The following is a 19,435-nucleotide window of genomic DNA, read 5'->3' as shown; positions in this document are numbered from 1 at the left end:
CGACTTTTAATGTTACTAATTATTTGCATTATTTGTTGTACTTTTTTTTTAGATATAGATCGTGTGCGTTAAAGGAACACTTCACTTGGACGCACCGCACTCTACAGAAACATCGTCTTATAGACAAAAAAGTATAAATCCACAGACATGGCTAACACAATTTCCATTATGTCCAACGCAATACGTAACGCAGTGAGCAAAAAGCGAATTCGATATAAAGAAAAAGGATTTAACTTGGACCTAACATGTAAGATTTATTACATATAATTAGTTACCTTTTTAGTATTTGTAGTAATAAAATGCGAGCAGTTGTTTGGAAAAAGATAGCGAAATTCCTCCCAATCTTATCGGCATTATCCATGGGACAGGTCTGTGGAATAGTCTAAAGCGCAACACAATGGTCCAAAATGTTGGGCTAAGTGAGTCAGGAGTATACCCCTGACTACCGCGCCAACCCAACCTAACCCAGGGCCAAATTGTAGTACAAGAATGCAAAAATATGAGTATTTCAGAAATTTCATCATTCACCCCATTCCCCCGCAATTAGTAATTTTCCATAACGTAATCCTTGGAATTTTTGATTCGCATTTGTGTCCGTATGCCAAATTCCATCTTGATAGCTTCATTTGAAAAGAAGTTATAGATATAAATGTTATCTATGCCCACAGCTGTTGTTCTTGCTGTTTTGGCTCAGTTCTGTACTGCATACATGTTCACAAGCATACATACAATTCCTATGTAAATACGCAGTTATACACGCTTTACATGAGTTCGAATACCAAAGGAGATAAAATCAATCGAGTATTTAAAAGTCGGGACACCCGACATTAGCTTTTCCACTTGTATTAACAACAAATTGGACGGCACGTTGGCTGTCCAATATTTGTATCATTCAACTTGTGCGAAACAAAGCAAGAACCATATTCAATTTTTCAATGAAAAAACGATAAATTGTTGATGTTGATATATTTAATTCCATTGTAATTATTTTAACCTAAGATTTAGACCGGTTTTTATACCGTGTACCCAAAGGGTAAAGGGGTATACTAGTTTAGTGCGAATGTATGTAAGGGCGCTTGGCAGACCCCTAAACGTACATATATTATTGATCAATATGACGAGTCGATGTAGCTATGTATGTCCGTCTGTATAAACGAAAGGATCTCACAAGATACAAGAGCTGGAATTACGAAACTTGGTATCCAGGTTCCCCTAAGCCCTAGGCATATCAAGTTTGTTCATTTTTTTTATGCATCCCCCAATCCCCCGCTAATCGTGTTTTTTTTATTTCATAACTCCCGTAATTCTTGAAATTTGGCAATTACATCCAGTTTGTGATTATGTATCCGTATGCCAAGTTTCATCATGATAGGTCGATTCTGAAGACAGTTATAGCCATAAATATGTTATGTATTGAATAATTTGTATTTAATTTAATTTTTTAAATTAATTGAAAACATTTTTTCCCCATTTTTTCTTTTTTTTTTGTGGGAGGTACAGGGTATTTAAGAGTTTAGCTCGCTCGCGCATTCCTATCTTGTTTAAAATGAATTTTCGATCATTTCGAATTTTTTATGGTCAAATATTTAAGAATTATCGCCCCGGCAGGAGAAACTTGCTGTTGGCCTTGATATATAGGCCATAAGTTACTTCTCCGGACTTGAGGCTAGAATAAGCATTTGGTTTGTAAACCGTGTAAAAAGACATTAATCATACATATACACAAATTAGGTGTACAAAGTGAAATAAAGCCGTATACGCCTAATTCTGTTTTTACACGGTAGATTGTATAATTGCACAATGTTAGTTCTAGTTCTAGCACAAGTTATGTTTAAATTTAATAATTTTTCAACCCAAGACAGATCTTTAGTAAAGAATAACACGAAATCATGAAAGGAATGCTAAAGTCGAGCGAGCTCAATTCTGTACCTCCCGCCAAAAAGGAAAAAACGAAAAAAAATTTAATTAATTTTAAATTTATATTAATTAAATTAAATTAATTAATAAATTAAATTATTAAATACTAATTATTTTATACATATATACAAAAGTGGAGACATGTTCATGTACAGTTTCAACAGTAAACATTTTCATCAGAAGCGTCTTTATATGCAGCACAATGTCCTTGCGCATACAGACGGACATGGCTATATCGACTCGGCTTGTCACTCTGATCAAAAATATATATTCTTTGTGGCGTCTGCGACGCCTCCTTTTGCCTGTTTTCTTTATTTAATAAGTTTTTATCCATCTTTAACATTCCTTATAAATAAATACGCATATGTATATTTACTTTCAGACATTTGTCCTAATATAATTGCCATGGGATATCCAGCAGAAGATATGTTCGAAGGAATGTACAGAAATCGTCTGGAAGATGTTTTGAAATTTTTAGAGGAGAACCATGCTGAACACTACAAAATATATAATCTATGTCTTGAACGCTCCGATGCGTACGATGTAAATAAATTTCACGGGGTACATGTTTATATATATATATATATATATTTGTGTTTATTTTAAATATTTTCAATTATTTCAGAGAGTTGCAATTTACCCCTTTGAAGATCATAACCCTCCCCCAATCGAGCTTATACAAAGGTTTTGTCACGACGTAGATTCATGGCTTAAGGCGGATGAGCTAAATGTAGTTGCTGTACACTGCAAGGCGGGTAAAGGAAGGACTGGTAAGTAAGAGTTTACGAATTGTGTATTTATTATTATAAATCAATTCAATGGAAATACTATCTAGTTCGAATATATGAACACAAGAAGGCTTGGAAGAACATACATAGTTATTATATTCTTTATAATTATCATAAGATATATTTATATATATATATATATATATATATATATATATATATATATATATTTATATATATATATTTATATATATATATAGCATTTGTATTGTGTTTTTCTATTTTGAGGAAAGGGCTGGCTTTAGATGCTTTGGTGTTTCAATTAGAATGCAGCAGGAGGGAACTGTTAAAATTTACAGTTAGCTTTTAATGATTAACAGTTATCAATTATCACTATTTTGCTTTTGACTATGCCAAAAACACACCATTTTTGCCATGCACTTGAATAGGGAGCATTCTTTATAAACCTGCAATAAATCTTCTTCTTCGATCCATGATACTCGAAAGAGCTTTCATCTGTCCACAACACTTTTTCCCAAAACGATTGTGACTTGTTTATATAGGATTTGGCGAATGTTAACCTTTTAAGCTTATTTTTTGGTGAAATTAAGGGGATTGGTCGAGAGCTATATAAGTAAAAAAAACCGGCCTCCTTCAGCCGTCTTTCGACTGTTTTTCTACTTATTTCTATTTTATGGTGCTCTTTGAGCTCAATTGATACTGCTTTTGGTGTAAAAAGCACATTTTCTTTAAATTTTCTCAAGATTATTCGGTCTTCTATAGGCTTTGTTTTCCTTGGTCTTCCCGATCTGGCCTTATTTTTCAGTGAATTATTCTCTTTTTTTTTGTTAATTTGGTAATAAATTGTTTGTCTTGGTACATTGTATAATTTGCTAAGGTATTCTACAGAAATACCTGCATTATACTTAATGACCATTTCATTTCTTATAAGTTCAGTTATTTCACGTGTTTTACATAATTTACAAAAAAAAGCAATCAATCAGTGATTATTATTAATAAAAACAAGCAAAATCACTTTAAAAATTAGAACACGTGCTTTGCATCGCAAGCAAATCAACGAAACTGAATATAAAAGGCAATGTCAAAATACTTTTGTCCAGCCAAAGAATAATTATAGAAAAAGAACGCAATATGTTATCAGTGCAATCTTTTGCTCTCTTAAAGCTTTTAATATAGTCTCTCTCTTAAAAATTGAATGGATACCGTTACTTCTCTCAGTTTGCAGAAATAAGCTGTTTTAGATTTTGATACTTTTTTCCACCTTTGTATTTTAATAAAATACAACCTTCTGTGTTCATAGTTGCACACACACTAAAGTTATCTTCTTTGTCCCTATTCAAGTGCATGGCAAAAACTGTGTGTTTTTAGCATTGTCAAAAGCAAAACAGTGATAGTCCATAGCGGTTAATTATTAAAAGCTAACTGTAAATTTGTACAGTTCCCTGATGCTGCATTCTAAGTGAAACACCAAAGCATTTGAAGGTAGCCCTTTGCCAAAAAAAGAGAAAAACACAATACAAATGCTAGAAAATCTTGTCCCTATTCAAGTGCATGGCAGTGTATATGTCAACAAACTTTGACTGTCGACATAACAATTAAAAGTTATAACAAGAGAGAACGCTACAGTCGAGCAAGCCCGACAGAGTAATACCCTGTACCCAGGTAAACTTCCGTCACTGGGTTATATGCGCCCATAGCAGCAGCAAAAAGAGGAAGAAGAAGAGCGAACTTGTTGCTGCAGTTTGTGGGGGTTGTACTGGCGAGAATTTGTTTCGCTAATAACTTTTCTTAGAATTGACCGAATTTGATAAAACAACATTACATTACATGATTAAACAACAGTAGATAATTATATAGAAATTATGTGTGCAAAGTTTGGTTTAGGTAGCATTTGAAATGTGGACGCTATTGACGAAATTCTGTAGCGGGGGAAGGGGGGGAAAATTAAAAAAAAAATAAATAAACTCGTCCTTACTCGGACCTAGGAGAATCTGGATGCCAACTTTGGTTATTCTAGCTTTTATAGTTTCTGGGATCCTTGCGTTCATCCAGACGGACGGACAGACGGACGGACATGTCTAGATCGATTTCTCTCGTCATGCTGATCAAGAATATATATACTTTATGGGGTCGGAGATGCTTCCTTCTGTATGTTACATACTTTGCACAAACCTAATATACCCTTTTTACCCTACGGGTACAGGGTATAAAAAGCCTTAAAAGCGGGGAAATCCTAAGTTTTAGAAATCTAATAATATTACAATAATATCTAATATACGCCTCCAAATCGATGGGGGAATATTTGCCTTTCGGCTAGGTGTACCCCGACTCACAACCAAGTGAAAAGAAAAAACAGTCACCACATGTTTTCCTTCGCAAATTGAAGCCGTATTACTTTGTGATTCAGAGGGGGCTTTTACTTGATTTTTAGACACTTCAGGTGTTCTACATTTTTGATTGTACGCTGAATATTTGATAGGCTTGCTTTTACTACTGCTAATTCCTTAATCTTAGCTGCTGATTTAGTCGAATTGGAAGCAATTCTAACGATTTTGCGTTCTGTTTGTTCAGTTAGCGCTTTTGTTTCGTTTGAAGTGTTCTCCATCCCTCTGGATATTTTAAATATCTATCAACAGTACGCTTTATCTCTTTGCCAATGTTTCGATTAGATAGTCCTTGCGGGTGAAAAAAAAAATATTTTTTGGCGTTCCAATAAGCTCAAAACAGTAGCTTTTCCCATTTTTGCCTTAAATATAGCTCGAAAACAATTGATTTGTTTATTTCATTATTTTTTCAGTCAAAATAACTGCGTCTATTTCAATGACCAATCGAAAACCCACGTGATTGCATAGACATTTGTAGAGTATTCGAATACATGTTATGTCTTTCGCAAAACAACCAGCTAAAGGTACCCATTTTTCAAACAAGATTTGAACTTTGATAAGAAAAACATTTTGGACCATTAGAACATGCGTAATTGTAAATAGAACAGTTTATTTAAAAAAGAAGTTGGTGCGTCTAGCCTAAGACAAGCAGTGTATGTACACTGTTAGTGCTTATGTAAGCACTAACTGGATGTAACTACCAAAATTTATTTCAAAATACCAAGAATTACGAAAGTTATAAAAAATGGGTGAAAGGCTATACTAGTTTTGTGCGAAGGTATGTAACAGGCAGAAGGAAGCGTGGCAGACCCAACAAAGTATATATTATTAATCAGGGTGACAGCCATGTCCGTCTGGACGAGCGCAAGGATCCCAGGAAGTACAAGACCTAGAATAACCAAACTTGGTATCGAGGTTACCCTAAGTCCTAGGCAGGTCAAGTTTATTTTTTTATTCTGATATTCTGATCGAAACGCACGGTTTGTTCCGCACAAATTGACTGACGACCAAAAATTGCTCAGAATCCAACATTTGAAGGACATCATTAAAGAGGTCAAAAAGGACAAAATCTTCCTTTACAATATTGTGACTGGTGACGAAAAGTGGTGTTTCCAATATGATCCCGAAACGAGAGTGCTGAATGGAAGGCACCGGACGAGCCGAAACCCAAAAAATCGCGCATGGAAAAGTCTTAAGTGAAGACAATGTTTTGTTCTTATGTCCACAAAGAATTTGTTCCACCCGGCCAATAATGCGCCGTCTCATTGGTCGACGCTTGTGACCGATTATTTGACCAAAAATCACATTTTAACCATTAACCACTCGCCGTATTCACCTAATATGGCACCGTGCGACTTCTACCTTTTCGGAAAAATGCATTTGCCCATGAAAGGAAAGCGTTATGCAGACGTAGAGGCCATTCAAAAGGCTTGCCCCGGCATACAGGCGGCTATACCGGCCAACGAGCTAAAACACTCGTTCGACATGCTTTTGGATCGTGCAAAAAGCTGTATTGAAGCAGAAGAGACTATTTTGAATAAAACACTCGTTGGATCGTGCAAAAAGCTGTATTGAAGCAGAAGAGACTATTTTGAATAAAATAAATTGATTTTGCCGGAAAAAACCCTTCTTTTAAAAAAAAAAAAAAGTCTTTACTTTGGAACACATACATTTTCTTTTATTAATTTAATTAATTAATTCCATTTTTTTTTAATAATTTAATTTTTTTTAAATATATATATATATTTGTTAAATATATATTTTTTCCCCCTTTTTTGTGGAGTACAGGCTATTTTACCTTCGGGCTTGTTCGACTGTAGCGTTCTCTATTGTTTAGTGCAATATTTTTTATATTTTATTTTTTTAGATCTTTGTTTGGATAAAACAAGTAGAGAAGCTAAAGTCAGCCTATCATTATGAAACTTGGCATACGGACCCATAATCATTAACTGGGCAGATTTGTCTAAATTTGGTGCCTCTAGCTCTTATAGTCTCTGAGATCCAGGTGTTCATACGGACAGACAGACAGAGGTAAATCGACTTGTCTTGTCATGCTGATCAAGAATATATATACTTTGTGGGGTCTGCCTAATATAGTCTTGTACATATTAATGGTTTGGGGAGCGTGGACTGCTTGGAGGTGGCATTTCCAAGTATTTTGCCTTATTAAGTCGACCACACGTTCATTATTATGACGCACTATTTTGCTTTGAAATGGAACTAAGTTGGATTTTTGTACTCTGTACATGAATACGCCCTTGGAATCGCATATACCCGTAGCTTTAACAAGAAATTTTTGCTAATGTCGAGGAGGCTCAACTCTTAAATAATAATAAAAAAAAATTAATTTATAAAAATTATATAAATTAAATTAAATACAAATTTTATTTATATATTTATATACAGCTTAAAGGTAATTAAAATTACATATAAGATATGGTCTAAGCTATAGCGACGTCGCCTTAAGCTTAACTTAAAAATAATATGAATTGTGATAATTAATTAGTTTTATATATATGTGTATTATTGAGGTAGGAGAACATGTTATTACTTTTGGCAGGGTGCTTGTGGGTTAAGCTAGTGTGACCCAGGCGGAGTCGTACGAGTTTTGAGTAATCGTGCCTGTTCAGTTCAAGATTTTTCTGGAACTTACCATACTCATAGATAGTAGTCCTGTCAGTGTTTAGGGAATGGTAGTGGGGATTAGTTTTTGGGAAAAGGTTAAGGAATTTTTGTAGAAAATGGGATTTTATGAGTCTAATGATGTCAGGAATGTGGAAATTATTTTGAAAAATTAAAAGGTATTTAATTGCCCATTTATCTGCAGCATCGGCTTTTTCATTGCCTTTAATGTTGCAATGGCCGGGGACCCAAATTAATATTATACGGGGGAATTGTGATGAAAGTAACTGTCTGGTTTGTAGGGGGTAGTATGATAGATTTGAAGGGTTTTTAATTGCTTCTAAAGCAGAAAGGGAATCAGTGCATATAGCGCCGAGTTGGGGTAAGAAATTGCAGTTTGTATAGCTTGAATAATGGCTATTAGCTCGGCTGCAAATATCGACGTGTAGTGTGGAAGTAGAAAAGGTTTGGTTATGTTGTTATAGTAAATTCCAAAAGATGTGGAGTCTTCTGATTTGAAACCATCGGTGTATATAAAGGAGTGGGAGGGTAATGATTCTTTGATATGGAGAAATATTTGTTGGTATTGTGTTGGTGAAGTTTATGAATTTAATGCCTCATGCAAAGTGGTGTTAGTGTTTGTTTTTTCTTGCCAAGGGGAGACTCTGACTTTAGAAATTGGGATGGGATTGGTTTGGAAGTTTGAGTTCACGAGAAATTTGAAGTGATCGGTATAAAGATGATGCAATTTTTGGTATCTTTTTCTTTATATTTTTTATTAAGTGATTAACAGGAGAGTTTTTGGAGAGCAATATTGTTGGCTGTGTTTGGGTTTCAAAGAGCATTTATGTATGGGTGTGGTTCCGAAAGGTTTTGATTTTATTGATTTGGGAAGCAGGAGCGTAACCTTAAATGTGAATCCCAAAGTCTATTTTCGAGATTATTAAAAGTTTTGTCGCTGTGATTATGGAGAGATGGTTGCAGTTGTATCTACAGGGTGCGCCATCTCTTATGTCGGTATGTAAACATTGAATATCTTTGTAAATAAACAACCGATTTTCAAGTATGAGATATTTTTAGTTAATTTGGTTCTGTACAAGTTCTTCAGACTAATTTTTGAAAACAACATCAATCAAGTGGCCGCCTTTATTGGACACAGCAAAATGTGCCCTTTTTACTGCGTTTTCCATCGCCTTTTCTAGCATTTCAGGTGGTATAGCGATGAAATCATCATGCAGAAATCTGCACGAGCCTTGAGCTCGTCAATGGTTTGAGGCTTGCTGGCGTAAACTTTGCTTTTCAAATATCCCCACAAAAAGAAGTCCGGAGGCGCCAAATCTGGAGATCTGGGTGGCAAATCAATATCACCTTTTTTTGATACCAGACGTCCAGGGAATTTTCGTTGTAAAAACTGAATTGTTTTATTTGCAGTATGGCATGGCGCACCGTCTTGTTGAAACCAGTAACCGTTCAGACCTTTTTCACTCATTTGCGGGCAGACATAATGAGCCAACATCCACCGATATCGATTCCCATCAACTGTTTCGCCTTCTTTGAAGAAAAATGACCCAATGATGGTTTTGGCGCAGACACCGGCCCAAACAGTCACTTTTTGATCATTGTGTGGATTTTCCGTTCCCCAAATGCGGCAATTTTGTTTGTTAACGCCGCCAGAGAGTGTGAAATGGGCCTCGTCAGTCATCAAAATTTGCTTCCAAAAATCAGGTTCAGTGTCAACCATTCGAGCAACTGGCCGTATTCCAAGCGACGTGGACAGACTGTCGGCAAAATTCTTTGAGTTAATTGCACTTTGCACAAATGCAAATCGTCCTTTAAAATGCGCCGCAAAGTGGTTCCACTGACGTTAAAATGCTGAGCACGGTGGCGATACGACACATTTGGGTCCTGGGAAACACTCTCTCTTACCATTTCAATCAGTTCATTGGAACGTCTTGGTCGTTGATGATCAACATGTGGACGAATAGTGTTGTCAGATGGTGCCTGTTTGTCGCGATATTTTCGACGATATGCACGTTGAGTTAACACAACTGAACGACTATTTTCAATGTAAAGCGTCACTATTTCAGCGCGTTCTTTCGGAGTGAAGCGATTCATGATTAAAATTGTGCTGAACTGGTGTTCTCAAGTCAATCGGTTCACTAATGACAAAGTTATTCAATATTTACATACCGACATAAAAGATGGCGCACCCTGTATTGTTTGAGAGACATTTAATAATATCTAAGTGTGAGCGCTACTAAAAGGTAGGTGATGTGAATGGACCAGGTGTATCTATTGTTTATTGTTAATCCTAGAATTTTTACGTGGCATGATTTTTTCCTGCAGATATATAGGTGCTTGCATTTTGATATGGAAAGTTGTGCGCCTGAATAATCACACCATGATAGAATATCTGACATTAGATTGTCGGCTTGAATGGATGAGTTTTTGTTAAGTTTTTTAAAAACATGGTAATCATCTGCATAAGCGAGAAAGTTAAATTCCTTGTGTCTACTTATTGTTCTATTAAGTTTGTTATAGGCGATTAGGAAGAGTATGACAGAAAGGGGTGATCCTTGAGGAATGCCATTCTGCAGAGGTTGTGTTGAGGAAAACTGGTTATTGGCATAAACCACTATTTTCATGGAAGACATGAAGCTTATGATATAATTTAATATTTTGAGGCCAATATTCCAGGACTAAAGTTCATCGATTACCGAATGTAGCCCAACTTTATCGAATGCTTTTGTGAAATCCAGTGATATGATGGAGATGTGGTTTTTAGTTGAAAGAGATGATGATATCAAGTAGTCTAAGGCTAGTAGACATCTGATATTGATTTCCCTTTCCTAAATTGTGAAATCCAGTGATAGATGGAGATGTGGTTTTTAGTTGAAAAAGATGATGATATCAAGTAGTCTAAGGCTAGTAGACTATCTGATATTGATTTCCCTTTGCTAAATCCTGTCTGTCGACTATCTATTGATTTGTTTAAAAAAAAAAAACCACCATAGTCGATTGGCTATGATTTTGTCGAGAGTTTTGGCGCAACAAAAATTAACGAGATGGGGCGGTAGGAATTGAAGCTGGTTTTGTCGGAATTTGGTTTGTTTAATGGGACTATTTTGCTTAAATTGTAATTTTGGGGATTGAAGGTATTAAGTTGAAGTGCCTAAGCAGACGAGATTTAACTGAAGGATGTAGGTTTTTTAACATTGGGTAAGAGATTCGGTCTAAGCTTGCCGATTTCCCTTTTAATTTGGCAAGTGCCAAATTAAGTTCGATAAGGGTAAATTTTGGTGTTATTATTGGGGGATCGTTGTTATTGAAAAGTGTGATTATTTATTTATTTATATGATTCGATATTCCATAAGGAGTGAAGAGCAAGAGCAAGAGCAAGAGCAGGGGTCGAAAATGTAAGGTCTATGTGAGTGAATGTGTTGTGTGTGCTAAAATATGTAGGGGATCCATTATTAAGTAATATTAAGGGGGAAACACTAAGAAATTTAAATATGATGTTGCCTTTTTATACCCTGTACCCAAAGGGTGAAAGGGTATACTAGTTTTGTGCGAATGCATGTTACAGGCAGAAGGAGGCGTGGCAGACCCCACAAAGTATATATATTCTTGATCAGGTCGAGAAGACGAGTCGATATAGCCATGTCCGTATGTCCGTCGTCCGTCTGTATGAACGCAAGGATCTCAGAAAGTATAAGAGCTAGAATAACCAAACTTGGTATACAGATTCTCCTGAGCCCGAGAAAGGACGAGTTTGTTCACTTTTCCCGATGCGACCCCCACTCCCCCCTATTAACGATTTTCTATAACTCCCGTAATTCTTGGAATTTTAAACTAAAATTTTAGACACATCCAGTTAGTAATTATATATCCGTATACCAAGTTGCATTATGATAGGTTGATCAGAAAGAAAGTTATAGCCATATAATCATGCCCAATGCACGCATACATACATATGTACAAGTACACAAACACGCATAGACACGATTCTGATGTAAATGTAAATGTATGTATGCATGTACGGAATATTTATACCCTATATAATAATATAATAGTTTTGTGAGAGTGTACATGGATCACACAGAAGGAGGCGTGGCAGACTCCACAAAGTATATATATTCTTGATCAGCGGGACAAAGTCGGGACACCCGACTTTAGCTTTTTTACTTGTTTTTATTTGCAATCTGTCCGATTGAACAATCAGCAAATTATTATGAAACAGCATTGGCATTAAAATTTTGTTTACTGCGTGACTTAGCGTGGTGGGTTGATAGGTCGCTCAATGTGGACTCTGCTCAGCCTGGTAATCTCCTGGTGAACCCATAGGTCTCCGAGATCGTTATGAATATCCACGTTTGAGTGAAATAGGTGCACATTGGAGATTATTTTGGTTTATTTTGGAACTTTCGTATGTTGTTAAGTCCATGTTGTCGGCATAGGTGGTCATCAGTCTTTTATCCGATATGATAGTCATGTCGGTGGAATAGTGTCTAGACGACTGGGACCAGTACGCTTCCCTGAGGAACTCCGGCTCTGATGTCTCTTATGTCGGATCCTTCATCTTAGAGCTTCAAGAAGACCTTTCTGCTCTTGATGTAAGATCTTAGCAATCTGTAGTATGGTGCTGGTTGGGCAATCATCAGCTTGTAGAGCAGTCCAGTGTGCCATACTCTGTCAAAGACTTGCTTGACGTTCAAGAAGACTGCCGAGCAATATTTCTTCTCATCGCAAGCTTCCTGAATTTTCTTGACAATCCTATGGCATTGTTCAGGTGTGCCAGATATTGTCTGAAATCATACTTGTGATCCGGGATGAAACGGGCCTCCTCCCGTATTGGTCGGACTCTACGCAAAAATAATCCCTCAACTACTTTGGTAAAAACCGCCAATAAGCTAATCCCAGGTTTTTTTATTATGATGATTTCTGCGCATTTCCTAGTTGGAAACATTTGACGCCTTGAGCTTTCCGATTTCGGAGATTAATTTATCTGACCCGACAGCAGGGATAGTGAATTCCATTTGGCAGGGCACGTCAATTAACTCGGAAAAAAAAATTCTTTACACAATTTAGGTCTGTGTTTGTCTGGGTTTTGCAATTTAGTTACATCACTGGATGCAATTCCTATATTTAGCTTGCTGATTTCTTAAGATACAACCGATTCTATTCTAACAAAGGGACCACTATGCACCCTGCGTTTGCTACGCAACTCTTTTACAAAATGTACTATAATTATATTTTTTAAATTATATGATCATTCTTACAGCACACGTATGTATTATTCAGTTAGTTTTTGTTATATTAAATAACTTTTATTTTCAGGTACTATGATATGTGCCTATCTCCTATATAGTGGGCTACAGAAAACTGCTGACGAAGCATTAGCTTGGTATGATGAAAAACGTACGAAAGATCGTAAAGGTGTGACAATTCCTTCACAACGTAGATATGTCCAGTATTTTTCTCATTTAATCTGTTCAAGTGTTCCATATAAAAAAACTAGCCTACACGTACGTATTCTGTAAATAAGAAATTTTCGAAAACGATTTTATAACAGTTTTACTTTTAGGTATCCCAAATTCGATTTGAGGAGGCTAGATGCCTTTATGGCCTTGGCACCTTACAATGTTCATTATCAGTTTTAGTGGACTCAACAACGGAAAAAGTGAGGACACAAGTACGTATTATTAACATGCTATATATAGTTTATATAAACAAGAAACGAATGCTAAAGTCGAGCAGGCTCAACTCTTAAATACCCTTTACAAACCCAAAGAAAAAAAATTTCATTAATTTAATTAATTAATTAAATTAAATATAAAATATTCCATACAAGGGTCTTTGGACCACATATTTAAAAAAAACAAGTCGGATGTCCCGACTTTGAAATACTCTGTACATATGTTTACAATAATTATAGACAATAAAAAAAATTAAGAAAATTTAAAAAAACATTTTGATAGATTTTACCTCTCTCGGTATTCGAACTCACGCAAAGGGTGTATAATTACACAATTGCGTCTGTGTGAGTGTATGTATGCCTATGCGCATCTATTCGTGTCTGTGTAAACATGTTAGCAAATATATTTATAGCTATAGCTTCTTGTTAAATCTATCATAGTGAAACTTGGCATACGGACACATAATCTCTCACTGGGTGCATTTGCAAAAATTTTTAATTCGAAATTCCAAGAATCAAAGGAGTTAGAGAAAATCACGATTTGATTATGTGAGTTCGAATACCGAGAGAGGTAAAATCGATCGAATTTGTATAGCCTGTACCCAAAGGGTGAAGGGCTATACTAGTTTTGTGCGAATGTATGTAACAGACAAAATTAGGCGTGGCAGACCCCACAAAGTATATATATTCTTGATCAGGGTGACAAGTCGAGTCGATATAGCCATGCCCGCCTGTCCATCCGTCTGTATGAGCGCAAAGATCTCAGAAGGTACAAGAGCTAGAATGTCCAAACTTGGTATCCAGGTTCCCCTGAGCCCTAGGCGGGTCAAGTTTTTTTTTTTTTTTTTATTCTGATTCCCCCGCAATTCGTGTTTTTTATAACACCCGTAATTCTTGGAATTTTGAACTCAAATTTGGCATATACAAGGTGTGTTCCAAAGAAATCCGGACTTTTTAAAAAAAACAGAACAATTGGTTTTTTTCGGCCAATTCAATTTATTTTATTCAAAAAAGTCTCCTTCTGCTTCAATACAGCTTTTTGCACGATCCAAAAGCATGTCGAACGAGTGTTTTAGCTCGTTGGCCGGTATGGCCGCCAGTATGCCGGTGCAAGCCTTTTTAAGGGCCTCTACAAGCCTCTACAAGGGCAAATGCATCTTTCCGAAAAGGTAGAAGTCGCACGGTGCCATATCAGATGAATACGGCGAGTGGTTAATGGTTAAAATATGATTTTTGGTCAACTAATCGGTCACAAGCGTCGATCGTCTGAGCAATTTTTGGTCGTCAGTCAATTTGTGCGGAACAAACCGTGCACACACCTTTCGTAAGCCCAAATGTTCGGTCAAAATGCGATAAATCGATGTTTTGGAGATATTCAATTCAATTTCCATTAATTTCAATAATGATTTCGGCTGATTTTTGATTCATTCACCTACAGTTTCGATGGAATTTTCGGTGATCACGAATTTTGATTGGCCCACATGTTGATCGTAATTTATGTCCTCACGACCACTTTGAAAACGTTGAAACCACTCGTGCACTCTGCACATATAGATTGCGCCACCAGGGGGCGCTAGATTCAAAAAGTCTTTGGCAATTAGCATTACCAATTCATTTATTTAATATACAACGAATATTTAACTTATTATAATTACGTTGATGCTGCCGTTCGTTCGCTACGCGGTAATCCCAGATATCGCCTCTCGTTGATATCGATCTCGATAGCCAACAACCTTATTTTGGCGTTACCACAGCTACCCCCTCCCCAGTGACCGAGTTGGGAGCGAAACTGACTTTGCGAGTGTTCGAAAATGTGCGCAACACTTTACGGTTGTGTGAGATATGAGTAGTGTCATCAGTCTTCGGGACAAAAGCCGACTTGAGGCGTTCCGTTGAAATAGCCACATCGTTGCCGTTAATTTTTATGACAAACACACGATCTGTTGGACGCCCGACCACTTCATATGGCCCCGAATAGGGTGGTTCCAAAGGTTCTCGCACAGAGTCGGTTCTCAACATGACGTAAGAGCAATCATCCATATGTTTGAGCACGAACTTACTTTTGTCTTTGCTCAAATGATGCGCTGCTGAAACTGGTCGAATCAAACGCATATGCTCTCTAAATTTTTCAATAAAATCCTTTGGGTGAAGTGGTTTTGACATGTCGTCATAAAATTCGTTTGGGAGACGAACACTTGTTCCATAGAGCATTTCAGCCGTTGATGTACCCAGATTTTCTTTGTAGCATGTTCTAAGACCGAGTAAAACTGTTGGCAAGAGCGCAAGCCAAGATGTTTCTGGTGTACGCATAAGAGCAGCTTTAAACGAACGGTGCCATCTTTCAATCATTCCATTTGATTGATATGCCGTCGTGTGTATGCGCTCACTACCAACCAAATCGCATAATGCTCCAAAGAGCGCGGACTCAAATTGTGAGCCTTGGTCTGAAGTTATCGTCTTGGGACAGCCAAACCGTGTGATCCAATTTGACCAGGACATCGAAACTACCGTGTCAGCAGACATGTCTTTCAAAGGGACCGCTTCAGGCCATCTGGAGAACCGATCGATCATCGTCAAACAATAACGGTATCCATCCACCATAGGCATAACGACTATGTCTAAATGTACATGGTCAAAACGGTTATCAGGCATTGCGATTTTATCTGGCATCATTTTGTTATGACGATGGATTTTAGCACGTTGGCACGGCAAGCAATTTCGTGTCCACAATGATACGTCCCTCTTCATAAGGGGCCAAACATACTTGCGGTGTATCTGCTGAATAGTGGATCGGCTGCTCGGATGGGAGACATTATGGGCGGCAGCGAAGACACAATGGCGCAATGGTTGTGGAATGTACGGTCTAAGTTCTCCAGTTGATATGTCGCAATAAACCGAAACATTTTTATCAAATTTGATGCGCTGCAGTTTAAGGCTAGTGCTACCTTGTAAAAGATCCTGTAGATCGCTGTCGTTCTTCTGTGCTTCTTCTATTTTATCGAGTGTCATTGCTGTGGGCATTGAAATGGCATTTAAGCGTGATAATGCGTCGGCCACTGTGTTATTTGAACCAGATACATGCATTATATTCGTGGAGTATTGTGAGATAAAATCGAGGTGTCCAAGCTGGCGGGGTGAAGCTTTCGCAGGCTTCTGAGAGAAGGCATACATTATCAGCAGGATGTGATACAACGGTGGCTTCTGCTACGGAACGCTTACATATCTCAAAAGCTTTTGTTGCATCCAAAGTCCAATCAATTAATCTCTTGTCATTCTTTTTCATACCACGACAAATTTCGCTAAGTGGTGCAGATGCATTGCGAATTCATCGTCGATAATAATTAACGATGGCCAGGAATCGGCCAAGTTTGCAGACTGTTTCGGGTCGATTGTAGTTAATGATGGCATTGATTCGATCTTCTGTCGTATTCCGTTTTCGTCAATGGTGTAACTTAAAAATTTTACTTCTGGCTTGGCGATTCGACATTTTTTTGCATTAATGCTCAAACCATTATTTTGAAGTATGGAGAAAACCGTCAGTAAGTGTTGTTCGTGTTCATCTGGAGTTGCTGATATGATCAGGATGTCGTCTATATAACAGTAGACAAAATCGATGCCCCTAAATATGCTGTCCATAAAACGCTGAAATGTTTGCGTTGCGTTTTTCAGACCGAAAGGCATATAGAGAAACTCTATGAGCCCAAATGGTGTGCATACGGCGGTTTTTTTGATATCCCCATCGGCCATCGGAATTTGGTAATAGGCGCGTACCAAATCAAGGGTCGTGAATATAGTTTTGCCATGAAGCTTTTCCGCAAAATCCTGAACATGTGCTACTGGATAGCGGTCGGGCACCGTTATAGCATTAAGTTTACGACAATCTCTACAAGCTCGCCAACCACCATTTCGCTTGGAAACCATATGAAGAGGGCTGGCCCAACTACTCTTGGATGGGCGACAAATGCCTTGGTCGAGTAGAAAATTAACCTCCTCTTTGGCGGTATCCAGTTGCGCGAACCAAAGCTCTGGATTCGACTTGTTAAACTTTGGAACGTGCACACGCTGTGAATTTGAATATGAGCCTACCTGTTGCATTACGGCAGCACTAATTTGTTGCATGATGTTCTCCATGGCATCCAATTGAATTTTAAGATCCTCAGATGCCATAATGTTTTCGTTGGTTTCAAAAAAATGATCATCGTCGACGATTTCGCTTGGATGTTGTTGCCCGCTGCGTAAATTATATCGCTGCATTTGTGGCGTCACTTTTTTGTCAGTCTGTCGTGTATGTTGCCAAGCGAGAATTATTGTTATGTTGTGGCGCTGCTACAGATTATAATTGTATATTATTGTAATAACAAATATTCATCACGTCGGGGTCACCACTTTGGCAATTAACATTACCAATTCATTTATTTAATATACAACGAGTATTTAACTTATTATAATTACGTTGATGCTGCCGTTCGTTCGCTACGCGGTAGTCCCAGATATCGCCTCTCGTTGATATCGATCTCGATAGCCAACAATCTTATTTTGGCGTCACAAGTCCTGTTTACTTTGGAACGCAATTCTTCAATTTTGAAGAAAGTTATAGCCGCTGCAGCTGTTGTTGTTGTTGTTGTTGTTGCTGCTTTGGTTCAACTTTGTCCTGCATACATACACGCATATTTTATTTATTTATTTATGTCAACAAACATGGCTGTCTACATAGGAGAAAAATATGTTAGGATTATAAAAATCATCTTATAATCTAGAAAAGCCTAAGAAGTAAAAATCTAATCAAATTACAATAATATCTAATATCGACAGTGTAATACCCTGTTTACCTGGTAAACTTCCGTCACTGAGTCATATGAGGAAGAAGAAGAGCGAACTCGTTGTTGCAGTTTAGGGGGGTTGCACTGGAGAGAATTTGTTTCGCTAATAACTTTTCTTAGAACTCACCGAATTGAAAATTTTAAACAACAGTAGATAATTATATATAAATTATGTGTGCAAAGTTTGGTTTAGGTAGCATTTGAAATGTGGACGCTATTGACGAAATTCTGTAGCGGGGGAGGAGGGGAAAATAAAAAAAAAAAAATAAACTCGTCCTTTCTCGGACCTAGGAGAATCTGGATGCCAACTTTGGTTATTCTAGCTTTTATAGTTTCTGACGGACAGACGGACAGACGGACGGACATGTCTAGATCGATTTCTCTCGTCATGCTGATTCAGAATATATATACTTTATGGGGTCGGAGATGCTTCCTTCTGCATGTTACATACTTTGCACAAACCTAATATACCCTTTTACCCTACGGGTACAGGGTATAAAAATAATTAAAATGGAATCTATGCCCCGTCTCACAGCCGTTCCTGGTCAGATATTCCGAAGATGACTGAAAATGGAGGTTTTTATTAATGGAAGATACAAGTCGTTTGAGAGCAGGTGCAAATAATAATAAGTTGAAAAGGATTGTGTGACGCATAATCAGTTGTACATCTACTAAGGAAAAGGCCAAGATAAGACGACCTAATAGGAATGGAGAGAATTACCGGAGTAATTACAGCTCCAAGGAGAGTCCTCCGATTAGGCACTGAAGGAAGATTAATAAGCAGAAGTCTGGTTGAGTAAGGCGGCAAACGAAGGTTGGGAGGAATTATTTTTGAACAGACTCAATTCGATCCTGATGCGATTTTTACTGTGGACACCAAACGCATGAGCAGTATTCTATGCCGTACCAGTGAACTGTAAAGTAGTTTAGTGGTATAGGGATCATTAAATTCTTTGGACCAACGTTTACAAAATCCAAGAACGCCCTTAGCCCTGTTTACGATAAAAGAAATGTGAAGATTGAAGTTCAATTTACAATCAAACAGTACTCCAAGATCTTCGATAGTAGAAATACGTTTCAATAATTCATTGTCAATCGTATAGGTGACAAGATGAGGTCTGGACCGATAAAAAGACATAAACTTACATTTAGAACAGTTAAGGTGCAATTGGTTAACCAAGCACCATCTCTGCATGCAGTTCAGATCATCCTGCATACGAGTGTGAAAGAGAGGATCGTTATATGATA

General features: G+C 37.3%; 1 protein-coding gene across 3 annotated transcripts in view; it reads left to right on the top strand.

Annotated features, from left to right (window-relative positions):
- The window catches only part of LOC115630404, a 53,705-nt gene that overhangs the window by 15,031 nt on the left and 19,239 nt on the right, over positions 1–19,435 (top strand). For all 3 annotated transcript variants that reach the window (XM_030526934.1, XM_030526933.1, XM_030526932.1), the window contains exons 2-6: positions 53–247; positions 2,300–2,478; positions 2,543–2,687; positions 13,010–13,197; positions 13,257–13,364. In XM_030526934.1, coding sequence (XP_030382794.1) covers positions 148–247; positions 2,300–2,478; positions 2,543–2,687; positions 13,010–13,197; positions 13,257–13,364 — 720 coding nt within the window. In that variant the 5' untranslated portion in view covers positions 53–147. The remainder of the gene's footprint in view (positions 1–52; positions 248–2,299; positions 2,479–2,542; positions 2,688–13,009; positions 13,198–13,256; positions 13,365–19,435) is intronic.

Source organism: Scaptodrosophila lebanonensis, unplaced genomic scaffold (genome assembly GCF_003285725.1).
Source record: "Scaptodrosophila lebanonensis strain 11010-0011.00,11010-0021.00 unplaced genomic scaffold, SlebRS2 tig00001410-arrow-pilon, whole genome shotgun sequence".
NCBI classification, from domain to species: domain Eukaryota; kingdom Metazoa; phylum Arthropoda; class Insecta; order Diptera; family Drosophilidae; genus Scaptodrosophila; species Scaptodrosophila lebanonensis.
This window is presented reverse-complemented; position numbering and strand designations above follow the sequence as displayed.